Source organism: Misgurnus anguillicaudatus, chromosome 12 (genome assembly GCF_027580225.2).
Source record: "Misgurnus anguillicaudatus chromosome 12, ASM2758022v2, whole genome shotgun sequence".
Lineage (NCBI taxonomy): Eukaryota > Metazoa > Chordata > Actinopteri > Cypriniformes > Cobitidae > Misgurnus > Misgurnus anguillicaudatus.
The window spans coordinates 24,526,273-24,553,186 of NC_073348.2; the positions used below are offsets into that span (position 1 = coordinate 24,526,273).

Genomic DNA, 26,914 nt, shown 5'->3' on the forward strand with positions numbered 1-26,914 from the left:
ACACACACGGTCCTGTCTGAGAACCTTATGAGAAATGCTCTGTATTCCCAACATTTTTGAGTCATGAGACTATTTTACAACCATTGCACCACAAAAATGAGGCGTTCTTTTCGATTTCAACTTTAACACATTAGTAAGTGACCCTCATCTAAGACTGAAGAATTACAGTAATTCAATCAGGAAGCAGACACAGCCGAAACTCTAGAAGAAGTGTTACGCTGTACGTCAATTTAAAGATACCGAAAAGTGATTTTAGCGTGGACATAAGAATTTCAGCAACCCAATCAGAAAGACGTAAAAGCCTTCTTCACGCTTTCCAAGGCTCTAAAATGTAAAAAGACCCAATTATGGATACATTTCCAAGCTGTTAGTAATGATATTAAGGCTCGCTTAAGTTTTTAAGCTCGGTTTAGGTGTCACATGAAAGTTTGGAGACATGCTGTGGAGTGAACCGGGTGCGGGGCGAATCAGCACAATTACGGGTTTCCCGGCATATTGAAACCACATCTTCTTCACACGAAAGTGTGATTATGCAGAAGCGCAGGGTGAGTTTAAAGTGGCAGATTGGATATAAATCTGAACAGAGTAAGATTGTAAATGAAACATTTCCCTGTAGAGATGAGATGATCTGAGTGGATCACAGCCACAGTTGTGGGGTAGTTTTGGACTGTGTGTGTTCTCAGCTGTGTTTTTATTTAATACACTGCTCAAAAGCTCTTTTATTAGATGTCTGCATACCAAGTAGGCTAAGCAGAGCATTAGTGTTTCATATAAAATACCAGCGTACTGATTTCTGCCTACTATGCAGAATACACTGAGTACGGCATACCTAGTTTATGAAACAGACGACGATCAATTCAATTAGACATCTCGGAAATTAAAATGGTTAATAAAATTACGACGGCTAGCTATGTCATGTGTCTGAATACAAAAATTATAAAATGTATATCTTGAATATCCTGTAAGTCACTTTGGATTAACGCATACATCTTTAAAATAATGACGTTCTTGTAGCTGAACTTGTAGAGCAGAGCGCTAGCAATGCCAAGGTCATCATGAGTTTTATTCTTAATCAACACACACACATACACACACACACACACACACACACACACACACACACAGATAAATGTAAAACTTGAATGCACTGTAAGATGATGTGAATGAATACATCTGCCTTATTTTAAAATGTAATCCACTTTCGTATAAAAATGCTTTAATGCTTTGCAGTTTGGTTCAAACATTTCTTCTGGCTAATTTGTCACATTGGAAACACACTGTCAGAAAAAAATATATGCAAAACTGTACCTTTTCTGTCGCTGGGGTGGTACGCTCAAAGCATCATTACAGTGTACAGTATGTTTGCAATAGCATGACTCTCTTACTATTGCTACTGTACATACAGTAGTATGTAGTGCACAGTATGCAAATGTAAATAAAATACCTAGATTACTTTACATTTACCTAAATATACAGTAAATGCCTTAATCTTGTTCAACACGCTAATCAAATCAAATGTTATTATGTTTAAATGAAAACACTTAGTACACAGTTGTACTGTAAATGCATCAGCTAACATGAATTATACAACAGTTCTTTCTGATTCTCGAATCTGATTGGCTAAGAGCTATGCGATATTGTACTGATAACGGCACAGTAACCGCTTCACCTTTCGTATCATTCCGCCACCTAGTGAATGGAGGTCCTAAACAGGCTCATCTCTGAATGGAAAAACACAGACGCCCTGTTTTTAAACACTCTCCGTGTGTCTCATTCGTTCACTAGCTCATAAATCAGTCTGTGAATCCCCAATAGGAAGTTATTATTCCGTCAAAGATCAGCGCTCTTGGATGTTACGTTAAACTTAATGGGAGTTATGTCTTGCCACATCGTGTGGACGATTAACACTTGGAAAGAGGAATGTAAACACTCGTTTTTTTCTGGAGCTATATCTCTTATCAGAATGCGAAAACACTGTGGAACTGCAGGTAAGCACCGCAGCTTTTAAATGTGGACATTGATCATTTATTTAATCGCGACGTGACTATTAAAACATGTTATGAGATATCGCCACTGGTATATTTATAAGCAGCATGCAAAAACATCTCTCTGACACTTATAAACAACTGTTTTATATAGTACTGACAAGAACGAAGCCTAATAATAATCGAGTGCTCGTATCGCGTTAAGATGAAATGGTAAACCAATAGTAACATTATATAAGTATAGTTTTATTAACTTTTACCTCGCGCCAAAACAATAACAACACAAAAGACACTAAATATGAATTAAAAAACAAGTAATAGTTTCATCATGACACCAAATACTGCTGATTTGATCTTATTTTTGACCATCAGGCCAGCATGAGAGCCAGGGAATCCCTGTCAGAGATATAGCCCAGAGAAGGGCGGTGGTCAGCGGGGCGAGTGAACACTGACGTCCGCTCATGCTTTGGTTCTTATACGTACCGAATCTCACTAAGAAAACGTTCAAACAGGCGCTATCTTTACTAATCGACTGTAGATTTAAATATAATACATATATATTCTCGACTGAACTAATCTTAAAACTACACTTTGTGACCAAGAAATTGTAATATTTAAACACAGGGAATCCGTCCATTGAGTTAATATGAGATTCAAAGCAGCCGAAAGTGTTACCTGTCATTCTGGCCGCCCTCAAATCCGTGGCGGAAGAAGTAGTTCTCAAACAAAGAGGCTTTTAAAATTACTCCGTTGTTGTTTTCTAGTTTTCGTTTTTCAAACGTGTGCCGTCGAACTGTTGTATAAAAGCAATAACGCTCTCGGAGTCGTGTGATATAGCTCTATATCATCACGGCTGTGATTGCCTACGGCACTCGGCCTGCGGCCGTGCATCTGGCCTAATCACAGCCGTGATTATATAGAGCTATATCACACTCCTACTTGAGCGATATTGCTTAACTAACAACTAACAATACATCGACAACATTAATCTTATGTTATTTTCAGCATTTACTAATATATTATTCAAATAAAAAAATGTAACTAACATGAATAATTGTATAGGCATTTACTAACATTATCAAAGGTTAGTAAATGCTGAAAAACTATATTTTTCATTGTTAGTGCATGTTAACTTAAGCATTTACTCATGTAAACAAATGGTGCTTTTCCATTGCATAGTATCCCACAGTTTGGTTTGGGTCAGGTTGGGTCAGCTCACCTCACTTTGGCTTGGTTAGCTTTTCCATTGAGTTTAGAAACACTTCGAAGTGGGAGGGATTATGGGCGTGTCGTTATATTTGCGCTGCCTACTGCTGTGACATCATACATGTGACAGCATCGTTGTACATTCCCATACATTCATTTATTTCTCAGTCTGCCACAAAATTAAAATTGACCCACAAATAGATGTTTGCACATCGCATTAATCACTACCTTTGTCTCAAATGACAGTTTCTGTACAAATACCCGTGGCGTCGGACGACTGAGCTCTTATTTAAGTTGCATGAAGCATATATGCAGACGTGCGCGTCGCGAATGTGCCGCCACAAACTGCAAGTCTGGTAAAAAATGTTATGGTGTTCCTGATTCACACCCTGTGGATGTTTTTCATTGCTAAAATGAGTTTGGGAACTTACAGCAAAGCACAGATGACAACAGGTTTACTTGAGACAGCGCAAGCTAGCATGAAGGTAAAGCTAATCTTTACATTATAGGGAGATTCCAATGTGTATCATGGATTATTATGGCAGTAAACTAGTGTTCAGTTCAAATCAAACCCTATGTTGTGCAGTCCATTTTGTATCACACTTCAGAAACATAACTACACACAAATACTGTACAAAAACATAGAGAAAATACGAATGCTGAAGCAGGTGAGGTGTTTTGGTAAATGGGCGAACAAGGCCAACTTTTTGGTGCATCTCTCTCTCTCTCTCTCAAATCTCTCTCTGTGTGTGTCTATTCTGCTTTGAAGAGGTTTTTCTACAGCGGTGAAGAGGATTATGTATTTGTGTCTTGCCATTCCAGCCCCATTGCATGATTGGATTGGATGAAGCATTTTCAAACAAGCAAAAAATGCACAAAGGAAGCAAAATAGCACAAAGGTGTTCTGCATCAAAAAAGCAGGTTTAGCACAAAACCGGACTCTTTATCCAGTAGCCACAGTCACACACACCAGCTCACTGTGTGAGCTATATGCCTCTGCACCTTTAAAGGGAGAGAGAGAGAGAGAGAATAGAAACTGATAAAAGAGAAAACGGGCAAAGAAAAAAGGGGGGAGAGAGAGAATGAGTTAGTGTGGAGACAGAAGGGAGATATGTGAACAAGCTAAAAATAACCATCAGAAGTGCTTTTTTGAATCCGCAGTGAAGCAGAGAAATTCATTCAAACCAATGATAATGCAGAATGCTCAGATACACAGTCATACCCCATTTGGGTTTGCATCCTAATCCATGCTGGATTACATACAGCGTTCCCCCTGGTTCTAGTGTGTGTATCTGAAGGCAGTCGGTGATGGATATCTGCATAAAGGATATGAGGGTATATAAGGGTGAGCTAACTGCAGAGTTAAGCCTGAAGGCCTGTTCACACCAATGTAGCTTAAGATAACTGCACTATAGCAATAACTCTATTAGCATCCAGACAAACAGATGATTACTTTATGATTATTCACATAAAGTTCACGCACTGTACTAAATGTGCTCATTTGAAAGGAGTTTGATTGACGGTTAATGTTTATTGTTCACCAGCTGAAAAATATTTATTTTAATCGATTTCATTCTTCTTTATCTTTATCATTGTAGTTTAAGGACTGTGCTGTACAGTTGTAAATGTCCTTGGGAACGGGCCTTAAAGGGGACATATCATGAAAATCTGACTTTTTTCATGTTTAAGTGCTATAATTGGGTCCTCAGTGCTTCTATCAACTTAAAAAATGTGATAAAGATCAACCCAGTAACTTAGTTTTGGTAAACCATTCTCTGCAAGCATGTGAGAAAATAGATCATTGAAATGTGGCTCCCCCTGTGATGTCAGAAGGGGATAATACCGCCCCTTAATCTGCACTAGCAAACCACGGCACTGCTATTTAATGCAGAGATTAGCTCATTTGCATTTAAAAGGACACACCCAGAAACGGCACATTTTTTGCTCACACCTACAAAGGCAATATTAACATGCTATAATAAATTATTTATATGGTATTTTGAGCTAAAACTTTAAAACTATATAGATACAGGTCATTGAAAGGGCTTGAATGAGTCATTCTACGAAACGGGTGCCATTTCCACTTTGCAATTTTCCAAATTTTCATTAAGAACAAACTTTATTTTTTTTACTTACAACTTTAAATATATTGTTAATCCTCCCAAAAAACATATTTTCCCAGCTCAGGTACAAAATTGTTAATAATATTATCAGTTTTATTCTGGCACAGAAGTCTTTCTTTTACCACCCCGTCACGGACAATATGTATGCCATCTGTGTAGTAAAACAAGAAATATATTTATAAAATCTAATGTTTTCCTAATAGTAAAATGTCCCTTTCTTGGAAACCATCAATAGAAAGTCTATAATTTAATTTAAATAATTATTATTCGTTTTTTAATCTTGAAATATGAATTCGACATTTCAATGGCCTCATTGTTTGAACAAAAACATACGAATACACTTAAAAAATACAAATAAACTTACATTTATTTGATTAGTCCACACAACAAGAACATCATTCAACATTAATTTATTTAAAATGTATTTTCTATTACATAAGTTTTTAACAAAATGACCCCGTGACGGGGTGGTAACTGATGTCACAGATAGGTTCACCGTGACAAGGTGGTATGGACAAAGTGTGTATCTATATATGGTATGCTTGTTTTAATCTTTATAAAACTGGGGGAGGGGAAACATTAACATTGGAAACTTTGGTCATGCTGTGAAAAACTAAAATAAGAGCATCATTACAGTGAGTGAGTGTGTGAGTGAGTGAGTGAGTGAGTGAGCGAGTGACACAGTGAGTGAGTGAGTGAGTGAGTGAGTGAGTGAGTGACACAGTGAATGAGTGAGTGAGTGAGTGAGTGAGTGACACTGTGAGTGAGTGGCACAGTGAGTGAGTGAGTGAGTGGCACAGTGAGTGAGTGAGTGAGTGGCACAGTGAGTGAGTGAGTGGCACAGTGAGTGAGTGAGTGAGTGAGTGACACAGTGAGTGAGTGACTGAGTGGGTGAGTGAGTGAGTGACACAGTGAGTGAGTGAGTGAGTGAGTGAGTGAGTGAGTGAGTGAGTGAGTGAGTGAGTGAGTGAGTGAGTGAGTGAGTGAGTGAGTGACACAGTGAGTGAGTGAGTGACACAGTGAGTGAGTGGCACAGTGAGTGAGTGAGTGAGTGAGTGGCACAGTGAGTGAGTGAGTGGCACAGTGAGTGAGTGAGTGACACAGTGAGTGAGTGAGTGACACAGTGAGTGAGTGAGTGACACAGTGAGTAAGTGAGTGACACAGTGAGTGAGTGAGTGACACAGTGAGTGAGTGAGTGACACAGTGAGTGAGTGAGTGACACAGTGAGTGAGTGAGTGACACAGTGAGTGAGTGAGTGACACAGTGAGTGAGTGAGTGACACAGTGAGTGAGTGAGTGACACAGTGAGTGAGTGAGTGACACAGTGAGTGAGTGAGTGACACAGTGAGTGAGTGAGTGACACAGTGAGTGAGTGAGTGACACAGTGAGTGAGTGAGTGACACAGTGAGTGAGTGAGTGACACAGTGAGTGAGTGAGTGACACAGTGAGTGAGTGAGTGACACAGTGAGTGAGTGAGTGACACAGTGAGTGAATGAGTGAGTGACACAGTGAGTGGGTGACATAGTGAGTGACAGACACAGTGATTGAGTTACAGAGTGAGTGAGTGACACAGTGAGTGAGTGACACAGTGAGTGAGTGACACAGTGAGTGAGTGACACAGTGAGTGAGTGAGTGAGTGGCACAGTGAGTGAGTGAGTGAGTGAGTGACACAGTGAGTGAGTGAGTGAGTGAGTGACACAGTGAGTGAGTGACTGAGTGGGTGAGTGAGTGAGTGACACAGTGAGTGAGTGACTGAGTGGGTGAGTGGGTGAGTGGGTGAGTGGGTGAGTGAGTGAGTGAGTGAGTGAGTGAGTGAGTGAGTGAGTGACACAGTGAGTGAGTGACACAGTGAGTGAGTGACACAGTGAGTGAGTGACACAGTGAGTGAGTGACACAGTGAGTGAGTGACAGAGTGAATGATTGAGTGAGTGAGTGAGTGAGTGAGTGAGTCAGTGACACAGTGAGTCAGTGACACAGTGAGTGAGTGAGTGAGTGAGTGAGTGATTGAGTGAGTGAGTGAGTGAGTCAGTGAGTCAGTGAGTGAGAGAGTGAGTGAGTGAGTGAGTGAGTGAGTCAGTGAGTGAGTGAGTGAGTGAGTGACACAGTGAGTGAGTGACACAGTGAGTGAGTGACACAGTGAGTGAGTGACACAGTGAGTGAGTGACAGAGTGAGTGATTGAGTGACACAGTGAGTGAGTGACAGAGTGAGTGAGTGAGTGAGTGAGTGAGTGATTGAGTGAGTGAGTGAGTGAGTGAGTGAGTGACACAGTGAGTGAGTGACACAGTGAGTGAGTGACACAGTGAGTGAGTGACACAGTGAGTGAGTGACACAGTGAGTGAGTGACAGAGTGAATGATTGAGTGAGTGAGTGAGTGAGTGAGTCAGTGACACAGTGAGTCAGTGACACAGTGAGTGAGTGACAGAGTGAGTGAGTGATTGAGTGAGTGAGTGAGTGAGTCAGTGACACAGTGAGTGAGTGAGTGAGTGAGTGAGTGAGTGAGTGAGTGAGTGAGTGAGTGAGTTACACAGTGAGTGAGTGGCACAGTGAGTGACACAGTGAGTGAGTGTCACAGTGAGTGAGTGTCACAGTGAGTTAGTGGCACAGTGAGTGAGTGAATGAGTGAGTGACATAGTGAGTGAGTGACATAGTGAGTGAGTGACATAGTGAGTGAGTGACATAGTGAGTGAGTGACATAGTGAGTGAGTGACATAGTGAGTGAGTGACATAGTGAGTGAGTGACATAGTGAGTGAGTGACATAGTGAGTGAGTGACATAGTGAGTGAGTGACATAGTGAGTGAGTGACATAGTGATTGAGTGACCTAGTGATTGAGTGACATAGTGAGTGAATGAATAAACAAACCATGTTAAGTTAACAGAAACAATTTATTAGTCTATACCAGAACCACCCCCCCACATCCCTTACCACCACGTCACAATAAAACTTGTGACGGGGTGGTATGTGACGGGATGGTAAATATCATCCCAAAATGGCCGCAGATCTCCCATGTGGTCAAGTTCCTCACCTAGCATACATGCAATCTATCTGAAATATAATTTTATTTGCATTAATAATGTAAAAAATATATCGAAATTAGTTTTCCCTCTCTATATTGCGTGACGGGGTGGTTGCTTTGAGCTTGACAGAGCCTGTCTAACACAAAAAATCAACAAATAAAGAATATAGAGGAATGTAAGTACTTGCCTGTTTTTGTTCTTGGTGGCAACAAGGCTCCAATGATGTCACTTGTGCTTTGTGATGTCATTTAAAGCAACAGTACATTATTTATAGATAAAACAAGTTAGTGTGACGGGGTGGTAAGTCAAATTGAGGGACGCACACAAATCATCAAATATTTACAAAAAAATAAGGTTTATTTTGAATAAAATGTATCTTATGTGAAAAGGGACACAAATATAATCATGAAAACAATATATTTTTTTAAAAAATACATGACTTATTTGGTGATATTTTGGATGCAAATGTCATGTTGGTCAACACGGACATGTGAAAATGGCTATGTACTAATGCAAAATTATTAAAAATAGTATGTTATTCTTTAACAATAGTGTTTTTATCATATATCATGTTAACAAGAACCCTTGAATGAATAACTTTAAGCTTTGTTAGAACATTTTAGGACATTTTTGTGCCTTATGCATCTCATCAAATGTTGCGGACCCAAATGGCACCCGTTTCATAGAATGACTCGAATCTATTTAATGCAAGTAGTTTTCTGGAAAAAAAATCCATATTATTCCATGTATAGTATAGTGTAGGATAATATTTTTTAAAAATTTAGCATTTTAAGCACACGTGCTAAACTGTTCGCTTTAAATGCTTATATCTTCTGTATGCGAATGTTAATTCATACTAAAATGCTGTTTTGCATAGTTGTGTTTGACACATGAAAATGTCTTGGGTTACGTATGTAACTGTTGTCCCCTGAGAAGGGAACAAGACGCTGCGTCGTCTTTGCCATACTTCTTGCGTCCCTGTAACGCCGTCTTTGGCAATATTTCAGATAGCGATATACTTCCTGGCTCCCGCGTCACCCTGTCTTTGTCGTTAAGCCTCACTGTTGGTTGAATTTGATATACACATTCAGACGAACCTACCCCTGCATCCCCAAAGTGTCACCGTAGTGACGCAACGCGAGTTCCCTCAAAAGGGAACTGTAACAATGTATCTTAAAAGGTAACACAATGTAACCTTGCTCTTACTTGAAATATGTGTCCCCACATTTAGTCCTTGAATTTGAGGGTATTGGACCTGGAAAGTCCTTGAAAGGTCCTTGAATTTGAAGTTTACTAAGGTGTGGGAACCCTGTCCGGGGACACCAAAGATTTATTTGACATCCTAAAAAAGTCTTGTGAAATGTCCCCTTTAAACAATGGTTTACCCAGAATAACATTTCTTCATCCTCATTGACATTCAAAACCTGTATGTTTTTCTGTGGAACATTTTGAGAATGTCTTAAAAAAGTGATTTTATATCTATACAATTGAAGTCATAGGGTATCAATGATTTCTTTGGTGATCTGAAGATGCCATACAGGTTTTGAATGACATGAAGGTAGTAAATGAATGTTAAAAAGCACATATTTAAAACAGATTTCGTGCCATCTGGAGCTATACATTCTAGATCTTCAAGTTGCTGGTTGTACATCTTACTATACAATATTCACATTTCATGTAAAACCCTCCTACTAAATAATGTGTTATTTTTTACACTGATGGTCTCTTACCAGTAAACACTCAGTGCAGCAAAATTGTAGCATTTAAAGGTGCAGTGTGTAAATTTTAGCAGCATCTAGTGGTGAGGTTGTGAATTGTAACCAACGGCTCAGTCCACTGCTCACCTCTTGCTTTTGAAACACATAGAGAAGCTACGGTAGCCGCCACCGGACAAACATGTCATTGTTGGAGACAACTTAGTAAAAAAGTTTGTCCGTTAGGGGCTTCTGTAGAAACATGGCTGCACAAAATGGTGGCTTCCATGTAATCGGACCCTCTGTGTATTTAGATAAAACGTCTCATTCTAAGGCAATAAACACATAACAGTTCATTATAACAAGGTCTTTATACACCTCTGATAATATAGTTTTGTTTATTATTTTGCATTTCTGTCAAGAGATCCTTCTAAACATTACACACTGCACCTTTAAGCATTGTCTTTACCGACAATGACAATGTAATTTTGGTTTTCATAATTTTTTGGAAGTTTGGAAAAAGTCAAGTAAAATGGTAACCTAAAGAAAAACTTATGTATGACAAATTGATATACTAAAGTCATTTCAGGTTTCAAAGTGGCTCAGTGGTTTCAAACACTGTTGGCTCTTAGCAAGCAGGTCCACCTCCTGAGTCTACGGTTTGCGTACTAGATTTCTCCCAGTCCAAAAACATGCAGGTTAGGTAAATTGGAGATGCTATATTGTCCTTCCACAACTTGTATATAGATCAATTTGTGTACAGATAACCCATTTCTCACCATGAATATAGTCATAAAGGGTGGAATGGTGTTAATAAATAAATGGCGCTCGATGCGAAGTTCGCCACAACATGTATGTAGCCTGTCATGTGTGTGGTTCCTCATTTCAAAATATGTCGAGTGATCCTATGTGCATCAACTGTCTTGTCAAAACAAGTGCCCGCCGCAGACGCGTCCAAAGGGTTCATGATAAAAGAGACGCTCGCGTTTGCCAGATACTCGCATAATCTCATGCGTAATCAAAGTTTACTGTTAAGCTGTCTTGCTTGTACTTTTTGAACGTGAGCGTCTCTTTTATCATAAACAGTTTTGACGCATGTGCAGCAGGCACTTTATTTGACAAAACAAGTTCACATGACGCAACAAACACATATTATGAAAACGCAAGCAACACACATGACACTCCGAACACTTATTTTGAATTTGCGCCCTTCAGATGAGCTGTCACGAGCCGCCACTAATAAATATGCAAACAAACTAAAGTCACCTTCGTATGAGTACTTTTAAAATGTAAAATGCACTGTCAAAAAAACTTTTTTTTTACTTTTTCTTGGATTTACAACTACAAGTCCTTGAAAGTCCTAGTTGATTCAATTGAAAATGTAAGAGCAAAAATATTTGTGTTTTACATTGTGATTTTAGGACTTTATTCAGTGCAAACATGCATTAAATCTTAAAGTTAGTATAAAAATCTGCTGATCTCTTTTTTTTCTATGTGGCTAGTAAATAAGTTTTAGTTGTGAGCTGGAAAAATGATCTTAGACCTGCAGTTGTAGTTATCATTATCCTGGAGCAGTTTATGTAATCCCCTATTGATATCTACAGTACAGTACTGTATATTCATACGCCCTGCCGATGGCTATCTGAAACTCTTCACATATTCTGATGAAAGGGCCCTGGTGAGCTGTGAATGCTTTCATGTGTACAGTGTACGGCATCAGTCGAGCAGCATTAGTTGTGCTCATGCTGTGGTCTTAACGTGTGCGTTTTTGACACCCTCCCTCATCTCTACCTCCACCCAGCTGCCCCTGAGAGCTCCTGATATGTGAACCACAGCCATCTGCTCTGACTAATTAACTAATTAACTAATGAATGAACTCTGAGGGGAAAATGCACTGTATATAGACCCCGTGGGTTAGTACGGTTCCCTTAGCAAGTCTATCCGCTTCCTGTTTCTCCCGTCTGGTTACCTTCTCCCATCGCTTGCTCGTTCTATTCAGCATCTTCTAACCCTTTATTGAAATGTATCTTGTTTGAATAAACAGATTTTCCTTATTAACTTCACACGTCTTTATTTTAATGGTTTGCACTTTTAGTCATTCACTACACAGAAGCCCCGAATTATGATTCACGTGCCACCGTGCACCTCTGAAGGTTGTTTGCTTTGAGCTATTTATGTTTCCGAAATGCGCTTCACATTTTGTGGACGATAATTGCTAATTATAAATTGTAATTTAAGGTGTAACAATAAATGTTTGCAGTGCTGGAACCTGTGAAGATTACTTTGCAAATGTAAATGTCAACGGAGAGCACAAAATGAGGGAGGGCATTGCAGAGATTTAGTGTGATCAACTGTTTATTTCTATTTAAGAAAAAGATTACGTTTACACTCAGCAAGAGTGGATGGCAGTTGATGGCATTATTTGGTGGAAAATTACAGCTTAAAGGGACAGTTCACCCCCAAAAATTATTTAGTCACCCTAATGTTGTTACACTGTCAGCACAATGAAAAAATCTTAGTACTAATTTTCCCTAGCTTTTTCTTGTTTACTAAATGTTTGGGCCAAGTTGTTTACCCAACTTAATTAAGTGAGTTATGCCAACTTCAATACAATAAAAACGAAAAATTAGTTGAGCCAACTTAAAATAACTAGTCAATCAACAACTTTCTGAGTTTACTCAACTAGGGACATCAGTCCACCCAATTTAACAGATTAAGTTTTATTTTTTAACTTTCTTGAGTATTCATGTCCAGTGAACAAATTAATATTCATTGGCAACATGTTGAGGGCTAATTCTCATTATACTCAGTATAAAGGTGTACTGTCCTAAATGCTTAACCTATTCAAAGATACGTGTCCATCCACATGGGCGCGCGTGACGTTTTGGTTTCGATTTTAAGACATGCAGGAATAAAAAAATAAAGTGCAGGACTTGCTTGATGTTTAAAGAGTTATTAAGAGCCATAAGATATGAAAACGATCTTCCTCGCACTGACTTACAGATCCTCGTGCACACAGGTTTTCAAAATATCAATTCATGCAGATATAATCTGTTAAGGGATAGGTCACCCAAAAATTTAAATTCTGTCATCATTTACTCATCCTCATGTTGTTTTAAACCTGTATGAATTTCTCGTTTCTGATGAACACAAAAGAAGATATTCTGACGGATGATGGTAAACACACACCAGATGGTGTCCATTGACTTCAATAGTAGGAATAAAAAAATATGATGGAATTTAATGGGTACCGTCAACTGTATGCTTTCCATCATTTATCAAAATATTTTCTTCATCATTTATCACAATACCTCCAAAATATTTCCAAACAAGCACACAGTTGACGGTATACCCATTAAATTCCATCATATTTTTATTCCTATTATGGAGGTCAATGGTCACTATCTGCTGTGTGTGTACCATCATTTCTCAAAATATCTTCTTTTGTGTTCATCAGAGAAAAAAAATTCACACAGGTTTAGAACAACATGAGGATGAGTAAATGATGACAGAATTTTCATTTTAAAGTGAACTATCCCTTTAAGTGAATGTTTGGTTAACTGTTGGAAAAAATATCTGATGCGTTATATTAGATCCTTGCATCACAGTAGATCTTAAAGCTGTCTGTCTTAATAGGTACGTTTACATGCAACCAAATAATCCGTTTGTAATCATATTGATGACTCATTCGTTCATTAGTTATTATTTGGGCTGTAAATATTCATTGAGATGCTTTTGGGCTAGTTTTGAATGTACATAGGAATGGTTTTGATGCCCAAATCTGGCAACCCTGGCTGTGCACTTGCATTCGGTTCAACTTTAAACAGGTGTAGCCATCATTTTTTGTCAGATTCAAACAAATCATACATTGTTTTAAAGTTTTTTTATAGAGAATGTCAACTATAAATAACTCATTTTTGAGTCATTCTGACTTATTTTGCCAGCACAGGTAACATTTTGTGTTTGAAAGAAAGTCAAATGGGTTTGGAGTGCCATCTTTAGTTCTCTACAGGTAAATTCACATTTTAACATGACAGATCAAAATGGTTAATCAATGCATAAGCCAGGCAGCCATGTTTTTTTTACAAAATTATAAATTCATCACTGCCATACAGACGGCCCCTCTACCCCATTTTTCTTTTCATCTCTTTGTGTTTCCTCCGATAAAACAAAAGGGGATTATTGATGAAGCCCGACAGCGTGGACCCGTATTGCACAGCTGATTAACTTTTTTACTTTAACCAATAGACTTGGTTGTAGACGCCAATTAATTTTAGTGAGGAAATCACTCGCTCTCTTCTAAAAGAACAGAAAGGACAAGTAGGTCTGCGAGGTCATTGCTCTCTGTGCCGACAGAAAGCAGCTATAGCTGGCAGCTCAGCTATTCCTGTTATGCGGTACCTTTTGCACTCCCTGACTTTAAAAAATTAATATGCCTTGTTTTATTTAAAGAAGTATTTCTATTAAAAGGTATTCGGCCTTAAAGATAAAGTTTCCGAAGGGTTCTTTACAGCAATGGCGTTTAGTGAAAAGTTCTGTGAAGGTTCTTTATGGTAGCACAAGGCCTGACATACAGTACAGACCATAGGACAGTTTCATCTCTCTGCTTGGTTCATCTAAAAGTACTGTAAGCTCACAGTGGAGCGTAGATCATTCATACTGGAGGCATAGCGGGTATCTGAATTTATACTGTTATGCCTAGTGGCCATGAAATGAAGACAGAAAAACAGTGATGGATAGAAGGGGGAAAGGAAAGCATAATGTGCATTGAAAGGGTAACTTTAGTATACACCAGACTTTCAGAAGTATGCTCTGGCCAGGCACTTAAACCATATTAATTATAAGTTGATTCATCCTGAAAATTTTAGCTTGTTAGCTTAATTGTGATGAAAATGATTTTAATTTCAAAATGTCTTCCGTTCAGATGTTATTTTTCTATCCATCATTCTTTTTGTGCCTTTATGTCATGGCCACTAGGCATAGCAGTGTAAATTCAGACCCCCGCTATGCCCCTGGTATGAATGATCCACGCTTCACTCTGAGCTTACAGGACTTTAGAGGAGACCATGCAGAGAGATGAAGTTCTCTATATGGTCCGTATCTAGATCACACAAGACTATTATTTTCCATTAATAAGTGGAGCATGGAAATATTGTTGAAATCTATTTTCAAATCTGTGGCTCATGAATAAAGCATTCATGTAGGCAATTAAACTACTGGATGTGCCTTCTCTTGCACTCTCTCTCTCTCTCCCTTTCTTCCTCCTCTCTCTCTCTTTCTCTCGCTCTTGCCCGCTCTCTATCTCTTGCCCCTTTTTTACTTCATCTGCATCTTCTGCTTAAATCCATCCACAGTGCAGGATTAGACATGAACCAGGGCTTGGCGCAAATGCCACAGAAAGTGACACAATGCCCCAAATATTTAGCAAGTGGGGTCATCTGAGTGAATTAATCAAATCTTTTTCTTTCATTTTATTCAATCATTTCAATCCCTGAGGCAAATATTGCCCTGAATAAAATCTTTCTGGGTCATTTCTGACACTGATACAGTAGGGGCCAAAAATCTGAAGACTGTTGTGAAAGTGTTTATATGATATATTCTTTACAGCACCAATTATATTGATCCGTCTGTCTATCGGACTATCTATCGGACTATCTATCCATCCATCCATCCATCCATCTAGCTAGGCTAGCATCCCACCCCTTATTCATTTCATGCATCTCTCTCACTATCTGTCTATCCGTTTATCCGTCCATCTGGCTATCTGACTATCTATCTATCTATCTACAGTGAGGAAAATAAGTATTTGAACACCCTGCTATTTTGCAAGTTCTCCCACTTAGAAATCATGGAGGGGTCTGAAAGTGTCATCGTAGTGCATGTCCACTGTGAGAGACATAATCTAAAAAAAATCCAGAAATCACAATATATGTATATTTTTGTAACTATTTATTTGTATGATACAGCTGCAAATAAGTATTTGAACACCTGTCTATCAGCTAGAATTCTGACCCTCAAAGACCTGTTAGTCTGCCTTTAAAATGTCCACCTCCACTGCATTTAATATCCCTAATTACATGCACTTGTTTGAGGTCATTAGCTGCATAAAGACACCTGTCCACCCCATACAATCAGTAAGAATCCAACTACTAACATGGCCAAGACCAAAGAGCTGTACAAAGACAGTAGAGACAAAATTATACACCTTCACAAGGCTGGAAAGGGCTACGGGGAAATTGCCAAGCAGCTTGGTGGAAAAAAGGTCCACTGTTGGAGCAATCATTAGAAAATGGAAGAAACTAAACATGACTGTCAATCTCCCTCGGACTGGGGCTCCAAGCAAGATCTCACCTCGTGGGGTCTTAATGATTCTAAGAAAGGTGAGAAATCAGCCCAGAACTACATGGGAGGAGCTGGTCAATGACCTGAAAAGAGCTGGGACCACCGTTTCCAAGGTTACTGTTGGTAATACACTAAGATATCATGGTTTGAAATCATGCATGGCACGGAAGGTTCCCCTGCTTAAACCAGCACATGTCCAGGCCCGTCTTTAGTTTGCCAATGACCATTTGGATGATCCAGAGGAGTCATGGGAGAAAGTCAAGTGGTCAGATGAGACCAAAATAAAACTTTTTGGTCATAATTCCACTAAACGTCTTTGGGGGAAGAAAAATTTTGCTTTGGGGGTGTTTTTCTGCACATGGGACAAGGCGACATGACAATGACCTGAAGCACACAGCCAGGATAACCAAGGAGTGGCTCTGTAAGAAGCATATCAAGGTTCTGGCATGGCCTAGCCAGTCTCCTGACCTAAACCCAATAGAGATTCTTTGTAGGGAGCTCCATGTTTCTCAGCAACAGGCCAGAAATCTGACTGATCTAGAGAAGATCTGTGTGAAGGAGTGGGCCAAAATCCCTCCTGCAGTGTGTGCAAACCTGGTGAAAAACTACAGGAAACGTTTGACCTCTGTTATCTATCTGTCTGTCTGTCTGCCTTGTGTCTGTCTGTCTATCTATCTATCTATCTATCGATCTATAAATCTGTCTATCTATCGATCTAACCCTGGCTTACAGCATCCCACCCTTTTTTAATTTCATGCATCTCTCTCACTCTCTTTTTTTCTCTGTCGTTCGCTGAAGTGGTGCATATGCATGAGTCCAGCCCCAAACTGCTAGTCTCAGCACCAAAGTCTGCAGGAGATTCAACTTAGCAGACAGCTCACTGAGAAACCCAGAGAGGGGATTTGAGTAGTGAACAGGCTTCGACATTTGACTGATCATTTTCCTAAATTGTAATATGATATTTCGCAGCACATGCGGACGCAACCCGTTGTTTAAGATAATCACTGCATTTTCACAACGTTCGGTGTTGCGTCTTTACGGTCGCAAAACACATCCCTCCGAAAGAAGAAATGGCTGGTTGCCAGGCAACAGCAGCAAACAGCTCTACAGAAGAAGGTTAATATGAAAGCAGTCAGATCCACAGACCTGCCCTCACAGTCACTGCAACCAAATCCTCAACATTGTTCTCACATTAATCACTCTTTCATTCAACTAATATGCAGCAAAGGACAGCAGTAGTCGTTTAGTTCACTGGATTTTTGATACTGGATACTGTTTTCTAAAAACAGTATGGGAAACAGTATGCAAGGCTAAAAGAATTGCGTAAACCCACGCGAAAATGGTTTAAAAATTGAGTAACCTATACCTGAAACTGACACGGAAAAAAAAGTTTGTGGTACGGACGTGGAAAAATGCGGAGATCCGTAACAATGACACGAATAAATGAGCAAAATATTCCCTGACTATACCACAGAACTTTGTGAGATTATCTTGACTCACGAATGCAACCAAAATATACGGCATGAACGTTTAATTAAACTCTTTAAAAAAGACACAATCTCTGTTCCAATTGGGACATTTACAACAACAAACCAAGAAAAAATACACTTTTTAAATGAAGAAAACTAATGAGGGACAAATGTCACATAAAATCAAGCTTTTGATGGCATCAGTCAAAGTCTTTAGTGTTTCAGCTGGTGCTGCCAAAGGTTTTCTCCCAATCTGTTTGTCCAATCCATTTTCCAAATACAAAATTTTTCCAAACGCAGGATTTGCGTACTATAGCAGTCACAATGTCTTCTGCCCCTTTGTTGTGTTTTCGCTGCTACAACTGCATTGCATTCACTTGCTGACACTTGCACGCGAAAATAACTGAAAATGCCCGCTTTGGCCGAAATGCGTAGATGAACGTTACATCAAGGCTAATGAAGATAAAATAAAGCTACCTCATATCGACATTTTATGTGTGCCATTGATGCATTGTATTGTTAGAAATTTTATCAATGCATCGACCCATATCAATGTATTGTTACACCCCTATTATCCAACTGCATGGCAAAATAGTTTGAAAACCACGATAGGTTACTTGTTTTTTTAACAGGCCATAGTTTTAAGGTTCTCGAGGATATACCCGATATGAAAGTATTAGAAAAAGACCTCACGTCCACACTTCTCCGCTAATTTGCACTACAGTTGTATTTGTAATTCACTCAATGACTTCACTCCTCTTTGGGGACTTGCCTGTGGCCTGATCTAGCATTTTGATGAATATATAATGTATGTAGTTTTCTAGGGGTTGTCCTTGACTTCTAAAGCCCAAGCTTACAATGTGACTTGTCACGTATTATTAGTACCTGCCCTGGTTCATTCCATTTAGGCAATATGTAGCGTTTTTATAAGTTTGTTTTACCATGGTTGGGTAAAATATGGACAAACCTAACTGTTAAATTAATCCATCACAGGTGAAAAATAATTCTATTAAAAATATACTTTTAAAAAGAGGGTACTAAGTATATTTTCTAAATTTTGTACTATATTCGTCAAATCCAAGTATAGTTAAAGGGGCCATGGCATGAAAATCTGACTTTTTCCATGTTTAAGTGCTATGATTGGGTCCCCAGTGCTTCTTTCAATCTAGAAAATGTGAAAAAGATCAACCCAGTAACTTAGGTTTGGTAAACCATTCTCTACAAGCACATGAAAAAATAGGTAGTTGAAATTTGGCTCTCTTTATGATGTCATAAGGAGCTCTTATTATAATAATACCACCCCTTAATCTGCACTATACAACCACAGCACTGACATTGAGAGAAAAGCACAATTGAGTTTTAATTGCAACAAACCACCATCATTGTGATCAATGTTTGAATTTCATCAGCTCATTTGCATTTTAAAGGATACACCCAAAATGGCACATTTTTGCACACAACTACAAAGTGGCAATTTTAACATACTGTAATAAATTATTTATATGGTATTTTGGGATAAAACTTCACATATGTGCTCTGGGGACACCAAAGATTTATTTGACATCTTAAAAAAGTCTTGTGCCATGGTCCCTTTAAGTCTATTCAATTATGTATTTACTTCAACTTCAATTGTAAATAATATACTAAAATGGAACAACTTTTTTTTAAACTTTAAGTGCACTAAAATGCACTACTGAAAATCAAAATTCATTAGCAATTTAGCACCCTTACAGTATAATTGCATTGTATCGCCATTTTAATGGAAATACACTTAAAACGGCATTGCAAATTATAGTTGTGTTTAAGTACATTTTGTGCATATACTAAAAGTATACTTTTAAAAGTACATATTAAATACTCTTTAAATAAAGCACAATAAGTTGAAGCAAAGCATACTTGTTTTATGTACTTCAATCATATTTCTAATACACTAAAGTATACTACTTTTTTTACCTAGGATATTTGACACAACCATAGGTTGAAACAGCCCAGCATAGGTAGATTTAAACTCATTGCTTGGGTTTGACCATATTTTAGTTTTCATACGCACAAAAAATATTGGGCACCTCATAAATGACCTATTTAGACGGGGCTGCATGGTCAGCAACTTCCTGTGGCACACAAATACTCCTGCATATACAGTAGGAGACTCCACTTGTATTTCATTTTAACAGTTTAATCAAATATATTGGATATATCAAGATAGAGCACTATTACTATAAACAGGAGACATACAATGCTCAATATGGCCGCTTTGTTGAAAAGTCCTGGCTTCCATATAAAAGAACCAATCAGCAATTGATAAAGACTGATGATTCTCTGGGGCAGGGGGTCTATACAACGAACGTAGCAAAAGGCGCAGGCCAACATGTGACGAGCCATTGAGAAACAAAAGATATGGTACGGTTGATGTGAGGTTTAATAATTGGTCAAAAATATGTTCATTTCATCATGCGATTATAGAGATATCTGTCTTTCCCCTTTCAAATAGATAGGACTTAAGTCTTGCATGACTGAAATACCCACCCAGAGGCGATCAAACATGGCAGCCTAGTGGTGCGACTTTCTTAAAGGGACCTAAATGGTTTAATGTTAGCATGTTGCTAAGCAGGTCGAGCAATCCTATAATAATAAAATTTTGCATAAATAAAATAGCTACCTTTTAGAAGATACATTGAAATGCTGTCTACATTTGAAGCAGAGGAGTTATGATGCCCTCAGTTATGAAAATATGTTTCTGTTTTACGTAGATTATAAATAAGCAGAGGCAGCTCTTTCTCTATACCCTTTAAAGGGGCCATGGCACGAGACTTTTTTAAGATGTCAAATAAATCTTTGGTGTCCCCAGAGTACATATGTGAAGTTTTAGCTCAAAATACCATATGAATAATTTATTATAGCATTTTAAAATTGCCACTGTGTAGGTGTGTGCAAAAATGTGCCATTTTGGGTGTGTCCTTTAAAATGCAAATGAGCTGATGAAATTCAAACACTGATCACAATGATGTTGGTTTGTTGCAATTAAAACTCAATCGTGCTTTCTCTCTGCACTAAATGGTAGTGATGTGGTTGGATAGTGCAGATTAAGGGGTAGTATTATTATAATAAGAGCTCCTTATGACATCATAAGGAGAGCCAAATTTCAACAACCTATTTTTTCATGTGCTTGTAGAGAATGGTTTACCAAAACTAAGTTACTGGGTTGATCTTTCTCACATTTTCTAGGTTGATAGAAGCACTGGGGACCCAATTATAGCACTTATGGAACATGGAAAAAGTCAGATTTTCATGCCATGGCCCCTTTAAATAATGTCATTATCGGCCTGTGTAAGTGAAAGATGCCTGTTTTAACATTTGTAACAAACATATTTAAAGAACTCTATTTCAGTGTATGACACAGTGAGAGGCTTTTCCATGTAACGCGATGAGTGCCTGATCTCTTTTGTATTGTGGGTTGTTTGTAATATGATGTGCTGTATGTTGTCACTTGTCGAGTGCCTCACAGGCCTTACTCCTGAAAAAAACATGGCAGTTTGTCTTTTATTCGATTCATCCCTCTTAGTTCCTTTGACATGGCCTCTTTCTGCTACACACACGCACACACATACTGCTCAGATATCGGGTCTGAGGACATGGGGTCTATTTTTATAAATGTCACCTTTTTCCTCATTTTCTTTTAATATTCAATAGGAAGTGTATTGTATGTTTCACCGCCCTAAGAGTGCCTACTTAGACATGCAAAATATGTTTGAAAGTTCCTTTTACATTTGAATGTTTTCTGTGCTGAGCCATCAGTAAGAATTGTAAAATAGACTTACATAAGCTCTTTAGTTATCCTTTACACTGTAACTCCACAGCTTTATACGCCCCCTGTTTTAATGAGCACTACCACATATTATTCATACAGGTCTGTAATGGTGTATAGGTTCAAAATTTAGAATGCGTGTGTGCAAGTTCACCGAAAAATGAAAATGTACTCATTGCAAAAGCTGTGTTTTTTTTTCATGTCAAACACAAAAGGAGATAATTTACATTATGCTAAAGGTGCATTGTGTAACTTTTACAAGTGTCACTTGACAGAAATGCAATATAATATACATAACTATATTATCAGGGGTGTATAAAGACCTTACATAATGAACTGTATTGTTTTTATTAACTTAAAATGAGCCGTTTTTATCTACATACACCGTAGGTTTCCTCACATGGAAGTCGCCGCCATGTTTTACAGTAGCCTTAAATGGACAAACTGTTTTACAGAGTGCATTTCGTCCTTTCGTTGTCTCGCGCAATGATGTGTTTTTCTTGTGGTGGTTACTTTTGGTTGCAATTGACTTATTGTCTTACCGCTAAATGCCGCTAAAAATCCACACACTGCACCTTTAATGCTTTTTTCTTCTACTTTAGTGAAAGTAAATCATGATAGCATCCGGTCATCATTTACTTTTCATGTAATAGAAGAGCAGGGAGAAATTTATGCTTAACGTTTTGTGGTCAGTGGAAAATGTAATGTTATCTGAGAGTATACTGTACAGCAGTGGCGAGGCTACATAAGGGCCAGGGTGGAACTGGCCCACTTAGATTGACGGCTGGCCCACCCAGTTAGAAGAGACACAAAATATTTGGTAACATTTTACTTGAAGGGGTGTGCATAAGATTGACATGACACTTTTATAATCATGACATGACACGTGTAATGAACATGAAGGAGATTTTATGCACGTTTATGACAACTCTCATTAATTGTCATTTGTTCAATTATGTCATTTTTAATGCAAAGATGACATTGTTTGAGATTCTTTGTTATGACAACTTGACATAAACCAATACATCATAACTTGTTATAAATCTGTTATAAACATGACATAGCAGAATAATGATCAAACTTAAGAAACTACCTAGCTTTACATTAAACTGTTATTTAAATGTCATTGTTAATAGTCTGTCAAATAGCTTTATAACTGCATCATGAATATTTTTCTTGACCTCAACTACAGTGGTACGAATTGAACTTGTCATTAAAATGTCAATAAGTGTTAAAACTGTCAAATAAAAATCAAGTCAAATAATTAAAAAAATACCTTAGCAAAATGCAACAGACTTAAGTATAATCAAAAGATTATACTTAACTTTATGTATGTGCACAATACATAAAAAACTGACAACTAACAACTAATATTTTATTTAATTATTTTAAAGTAATTAACTGTTTTTGCAGCGATATGGACCTAACGCTGCATGACTTAATAATGGGTATTGTACTGTTTTTCATTTAAATTACGGTCTTCAAATGCAATAAAATATCATTTTATAATAGTAGTAGTATTATTGGATGATTGATTTTATTTCACTAACACACCTAAAACATTATAAACTGAAGAATATTCATGACGCTGTTATAAAACTTTATGACAGAGTATTAACTCTTAATGACATTTAAATGAAAAATGATATTTGTACCACTCTAGTTGAGGTCAAGAAAAATATTCATGACACTGTTATAAAACTATATGGCAGAGTATTAACACTTAATGACATTTTAATAACATATTCGATTTGTATCACTGGTAAAAAGTGGTCAGTTATGTTGTCTTGGTAATGTCAAGTTGTCATGACAAGTTACGATCTATTGGTTAATGTCAGGTTGTCATAACAAAGACATCTCAAACAATGTCATCTTTAAATTAAATGTCATGTCATGATTATGAAGGTGTCATGTCAGTCTTATGAACACCCCTTCAAGTAAAGTGTTACCAAATATTTTTGTGGAAAAGCAGAAATCACACATAAATTATAATAATAATCTCTCAAGTACGCATCATTCAGAAATAACTGTTTATATAGAACGTTTATCTTTTGCATGTGTTTCTAAACCTTGCAAATGTTATCATTCAACCCATTTTAAACAATTTGAGTGCATTTAGATGTTAAAGCGCACAGATGCACATACATACTCAAATGGACACACTCTCATAAGCACACACACACAGATGCAAACACAGAAACTCAATGCGCTTGACAGGACACATACACACAAAATTGTCTCAAAATACCACAGTCTTGCCAAGAATCCCCATTAACTCAGTCAGTAAAGTGAACACAAACAGTTCAGAAAGAAATCAGATGTGTGTCACTATATAGATCAGTGCTTATTCTGTGATACCCTCAATAAATCTGCTTATGTTTGTGTAATTATGTTAATCACACAACAGAAGACAAAAGAAAATCACTTCTGTAGCTTTAAAAAGATTAATTATATTTAATGAAGAAGACAGTATTATTAATTTGATTCTATTTCTGTTCCTAAATGCTATACTTTTTTGTAACTTTCCTTTTAATTTCTTGATTTGTTCTTATTGTATTTTTCTTATTTCCCTTTTTTGTTGATCTGAAAATTACCCGAATCCATGACACAAAAACCTTTAAAACTATTACTATATTGTAAAATGATGTAATAATTTGAGGTCCACCAAGTTTAAAATGTCTGGCCTTGCCACTGCTACAGTACCTTTTACTTTGACAGAATCTTTGGGTGAACTTTTTTTTTTAACTTGGCTTTCGCTGCCTGGAGAAGAATGGCTTTAACTAGCTTATCACCTGAACTCGATGTTAAGACAGGATGACAAGACGATAACAAAGCCCCTCTAGCAAGCAATAATAACAGTTAATGCATTCACCCCAACACCCCTGAGGTTCACAGTGTTGAGTGTTACAGAAGCAAAATATGTTGGACTGAAGCTTTTATTGTACTGCTATTAAAGGCACATATGTTTTTGGGCTGTTATGAATAGATTTATGAAAGTGGGGACTTTGATTCATCACTTTTTGAATGATTCAGTGTCTCTTACTGTAGGCTACATCAATTTACAAGTGAGTGATATATGAGTCACGATCAGTACTATTAGCTCAAAGGATTTATTCATTGTATCAAAAGCTTTTTCTAAAAACGCACTGTACTAAACACAAATAATACGAGTGGTATGTCACCTATGATAGCCATTTTTATCTATTTGAAATGATTTGGAGGTATACATTTTATCATTTGTTTTAGATATCAGATGAGAACGTTTGTTTGAAACCTTTAATAAGAGCCAATCCTAATAGGAACAGGAAGTCTGTAAGATGTCTAATTAAAGCATTAATCCTTTGCCTCACTTCTTTCTTTCATTTTACAAATGTACTTTGCTCTTCTCGGCCTGAGAGCGCTTCATCTTGGTCAACATATCGATCGGTCTTTTTATACCTTTGGTCCACACTGTCTGTTATCTTATCTCCGGTCTAACTCTTTTGCTCTTTGCAGGTTTTCTGAGCACTGGAGATCAGTCGGCGAAGGGGAATTATGGGCTGTTGGACCAGATTCAGGCTCTTCGCTGGCTTAATGAGAACATCGGACACTTTGGAGGAGACCCAGAGAGAATCACCATATTTGGATCCGGGGCCGGAGCATCATGCGTCAACCTTCTCATCCTGTCCCATCACTCTGAAGGTCTGAGCCTATGATGTCATTATTATTACTGTCATTAAAAATGGATCACTTAAAGGGACATTCCACATTTTTGGAAATAATATGCTTTTTTCCAGCTTAAACATTTAAATCTTACCGTTTTGGAATCCATTCAGCTGATCTCCGGGTCTGGCGCTAGCACTTTTAGCATAGCTTAGCACAATCCATTGAGTCTGATTGGACCATTAGCATCACGCTAAAATATAAACAAAGAGTTTTGATATTTTTTCTATTTAAAACTTGACTCTTCTGTAGTTACATCATGTACCGACGGAAATTAAAAGTTGCGATTTTCTAGGCAGATATAGTTGGGACTATGCTCTCATTCTGGCGTAATAATCAAGGAATTTGCGGCTATAAAATGGCTGCAGCAGGCGTAGTGATATTACGCACTGCCCGAAAATAGTCTCCTTGGTTACTTTCAATAACAGGGGACTATTTTCGGGACTATTTTAGCGCGATGCTAATGGTCTAATCAGATTCAATGGATTGTGCTAAGCTATGCTAAAAGTGCTAGCGGCAGACCCGGAGATTAGCTGAATGGATTCCAAAATAGTTAGATTTAAATGTTTACCTCCATTTTCTTAAAAAATCCAAATAATTTACTCACCACAATGTCATCCAAAATGATGTCTGTCTTTGTTCAGATGAGAATAAATTGTTTTTTGAGGAAAACATTTCAGGATTTTTCTCATTTTAATGGACCCCAACACTTAACAGTTTTAATGCAGTTTAAAATTGCCGTTTCAAAGGACTCTAAACGATCCCAAACAAAGCATAAGAGTCTTCTCTAGCGAAACGATTGTCATTTTTGACAAGAAAAATAAAACATATGCACTTTTAAACTTCTCGTCTATCTCCGGTCATGTGACGCACCACCACAACCTCACGCAATATGTCATCACGTCAAGAGGTCACGGAGGACGTATGCGAAACTACGCCCCAAGTGTGAAGAAAGAGGACCGTTCCGACGTTGTTGTATGTGGAATGATACTAATTAATGTCTTTGTGTCAGTTTATTGTTTAAAATGATCCACAAATGTGCGTTTCATATATGTAACACGTGACCTTTCCACAGCATTTAGCAATTACGTGAGGTCGCACTGGCGCGTCACACGACCGGAGATAGATGAGAAGTTGTGGTTTAAAAGTGCATATTTTTTATTTTTATTTTCAAAAATGACAATCGTTTAGCTAGATAAGACCCTTATGCCTCGTTTGGTATTGTTTAGAGTCCTTTTGAAACTGCAATTTTAAACTGCATTAAAATTGTTACGTGTTGGTGTCCATTAAAGTCCATTAAAATGAGAAAAATCCTGGACTGTTTTCCTCAAAAAACATATTTTTTTCTCGACTGAACAAAGAAAGACATCAACATTTTGGATGACATGGTGGTGAGTAAATTTTTTTGATTTTTTTTTTAAGAAAATAGACTAATCCTTTAACTCTAGGGGGGCTGGAAAATGAGCATATTTTCGAAAAAGTGGAATGTCCCTTTAAAGGAATAGGTAACTAAACCAACGTTTTATTTTTACCTTGCAAAGTTTTGGCACCACACATGTTTATGTGAATGGG

At 37.8% G+C, this 26,914-nt stretch overlaps 1 protein-coding gene across 7 annotated transcripts in view; it reads left to right on the forward strand.

The window, feature by feature from the left end:
- Positions 1-26,914, forward strand: part of nlgn2b (neuroligin 2b) — a 170,974-nt gene that overhangs the window by 135,045 nt on the left and 9,015 nt on the right. For all 7 annotated transcript variants that reach the window (XM_055208630.2, XM_055208629.2, XM_055208628.2 and 4 more), the window contains one exon: positions 25,136-25,321. In XM_055208630.2, the coding sequence (XP_055064605.1) occupies positions 25,136-25,321 (186 nt within the window). The remainder of the gene's footprint in view (positions 1-25,135; positions 25,322-26,914) is intronic.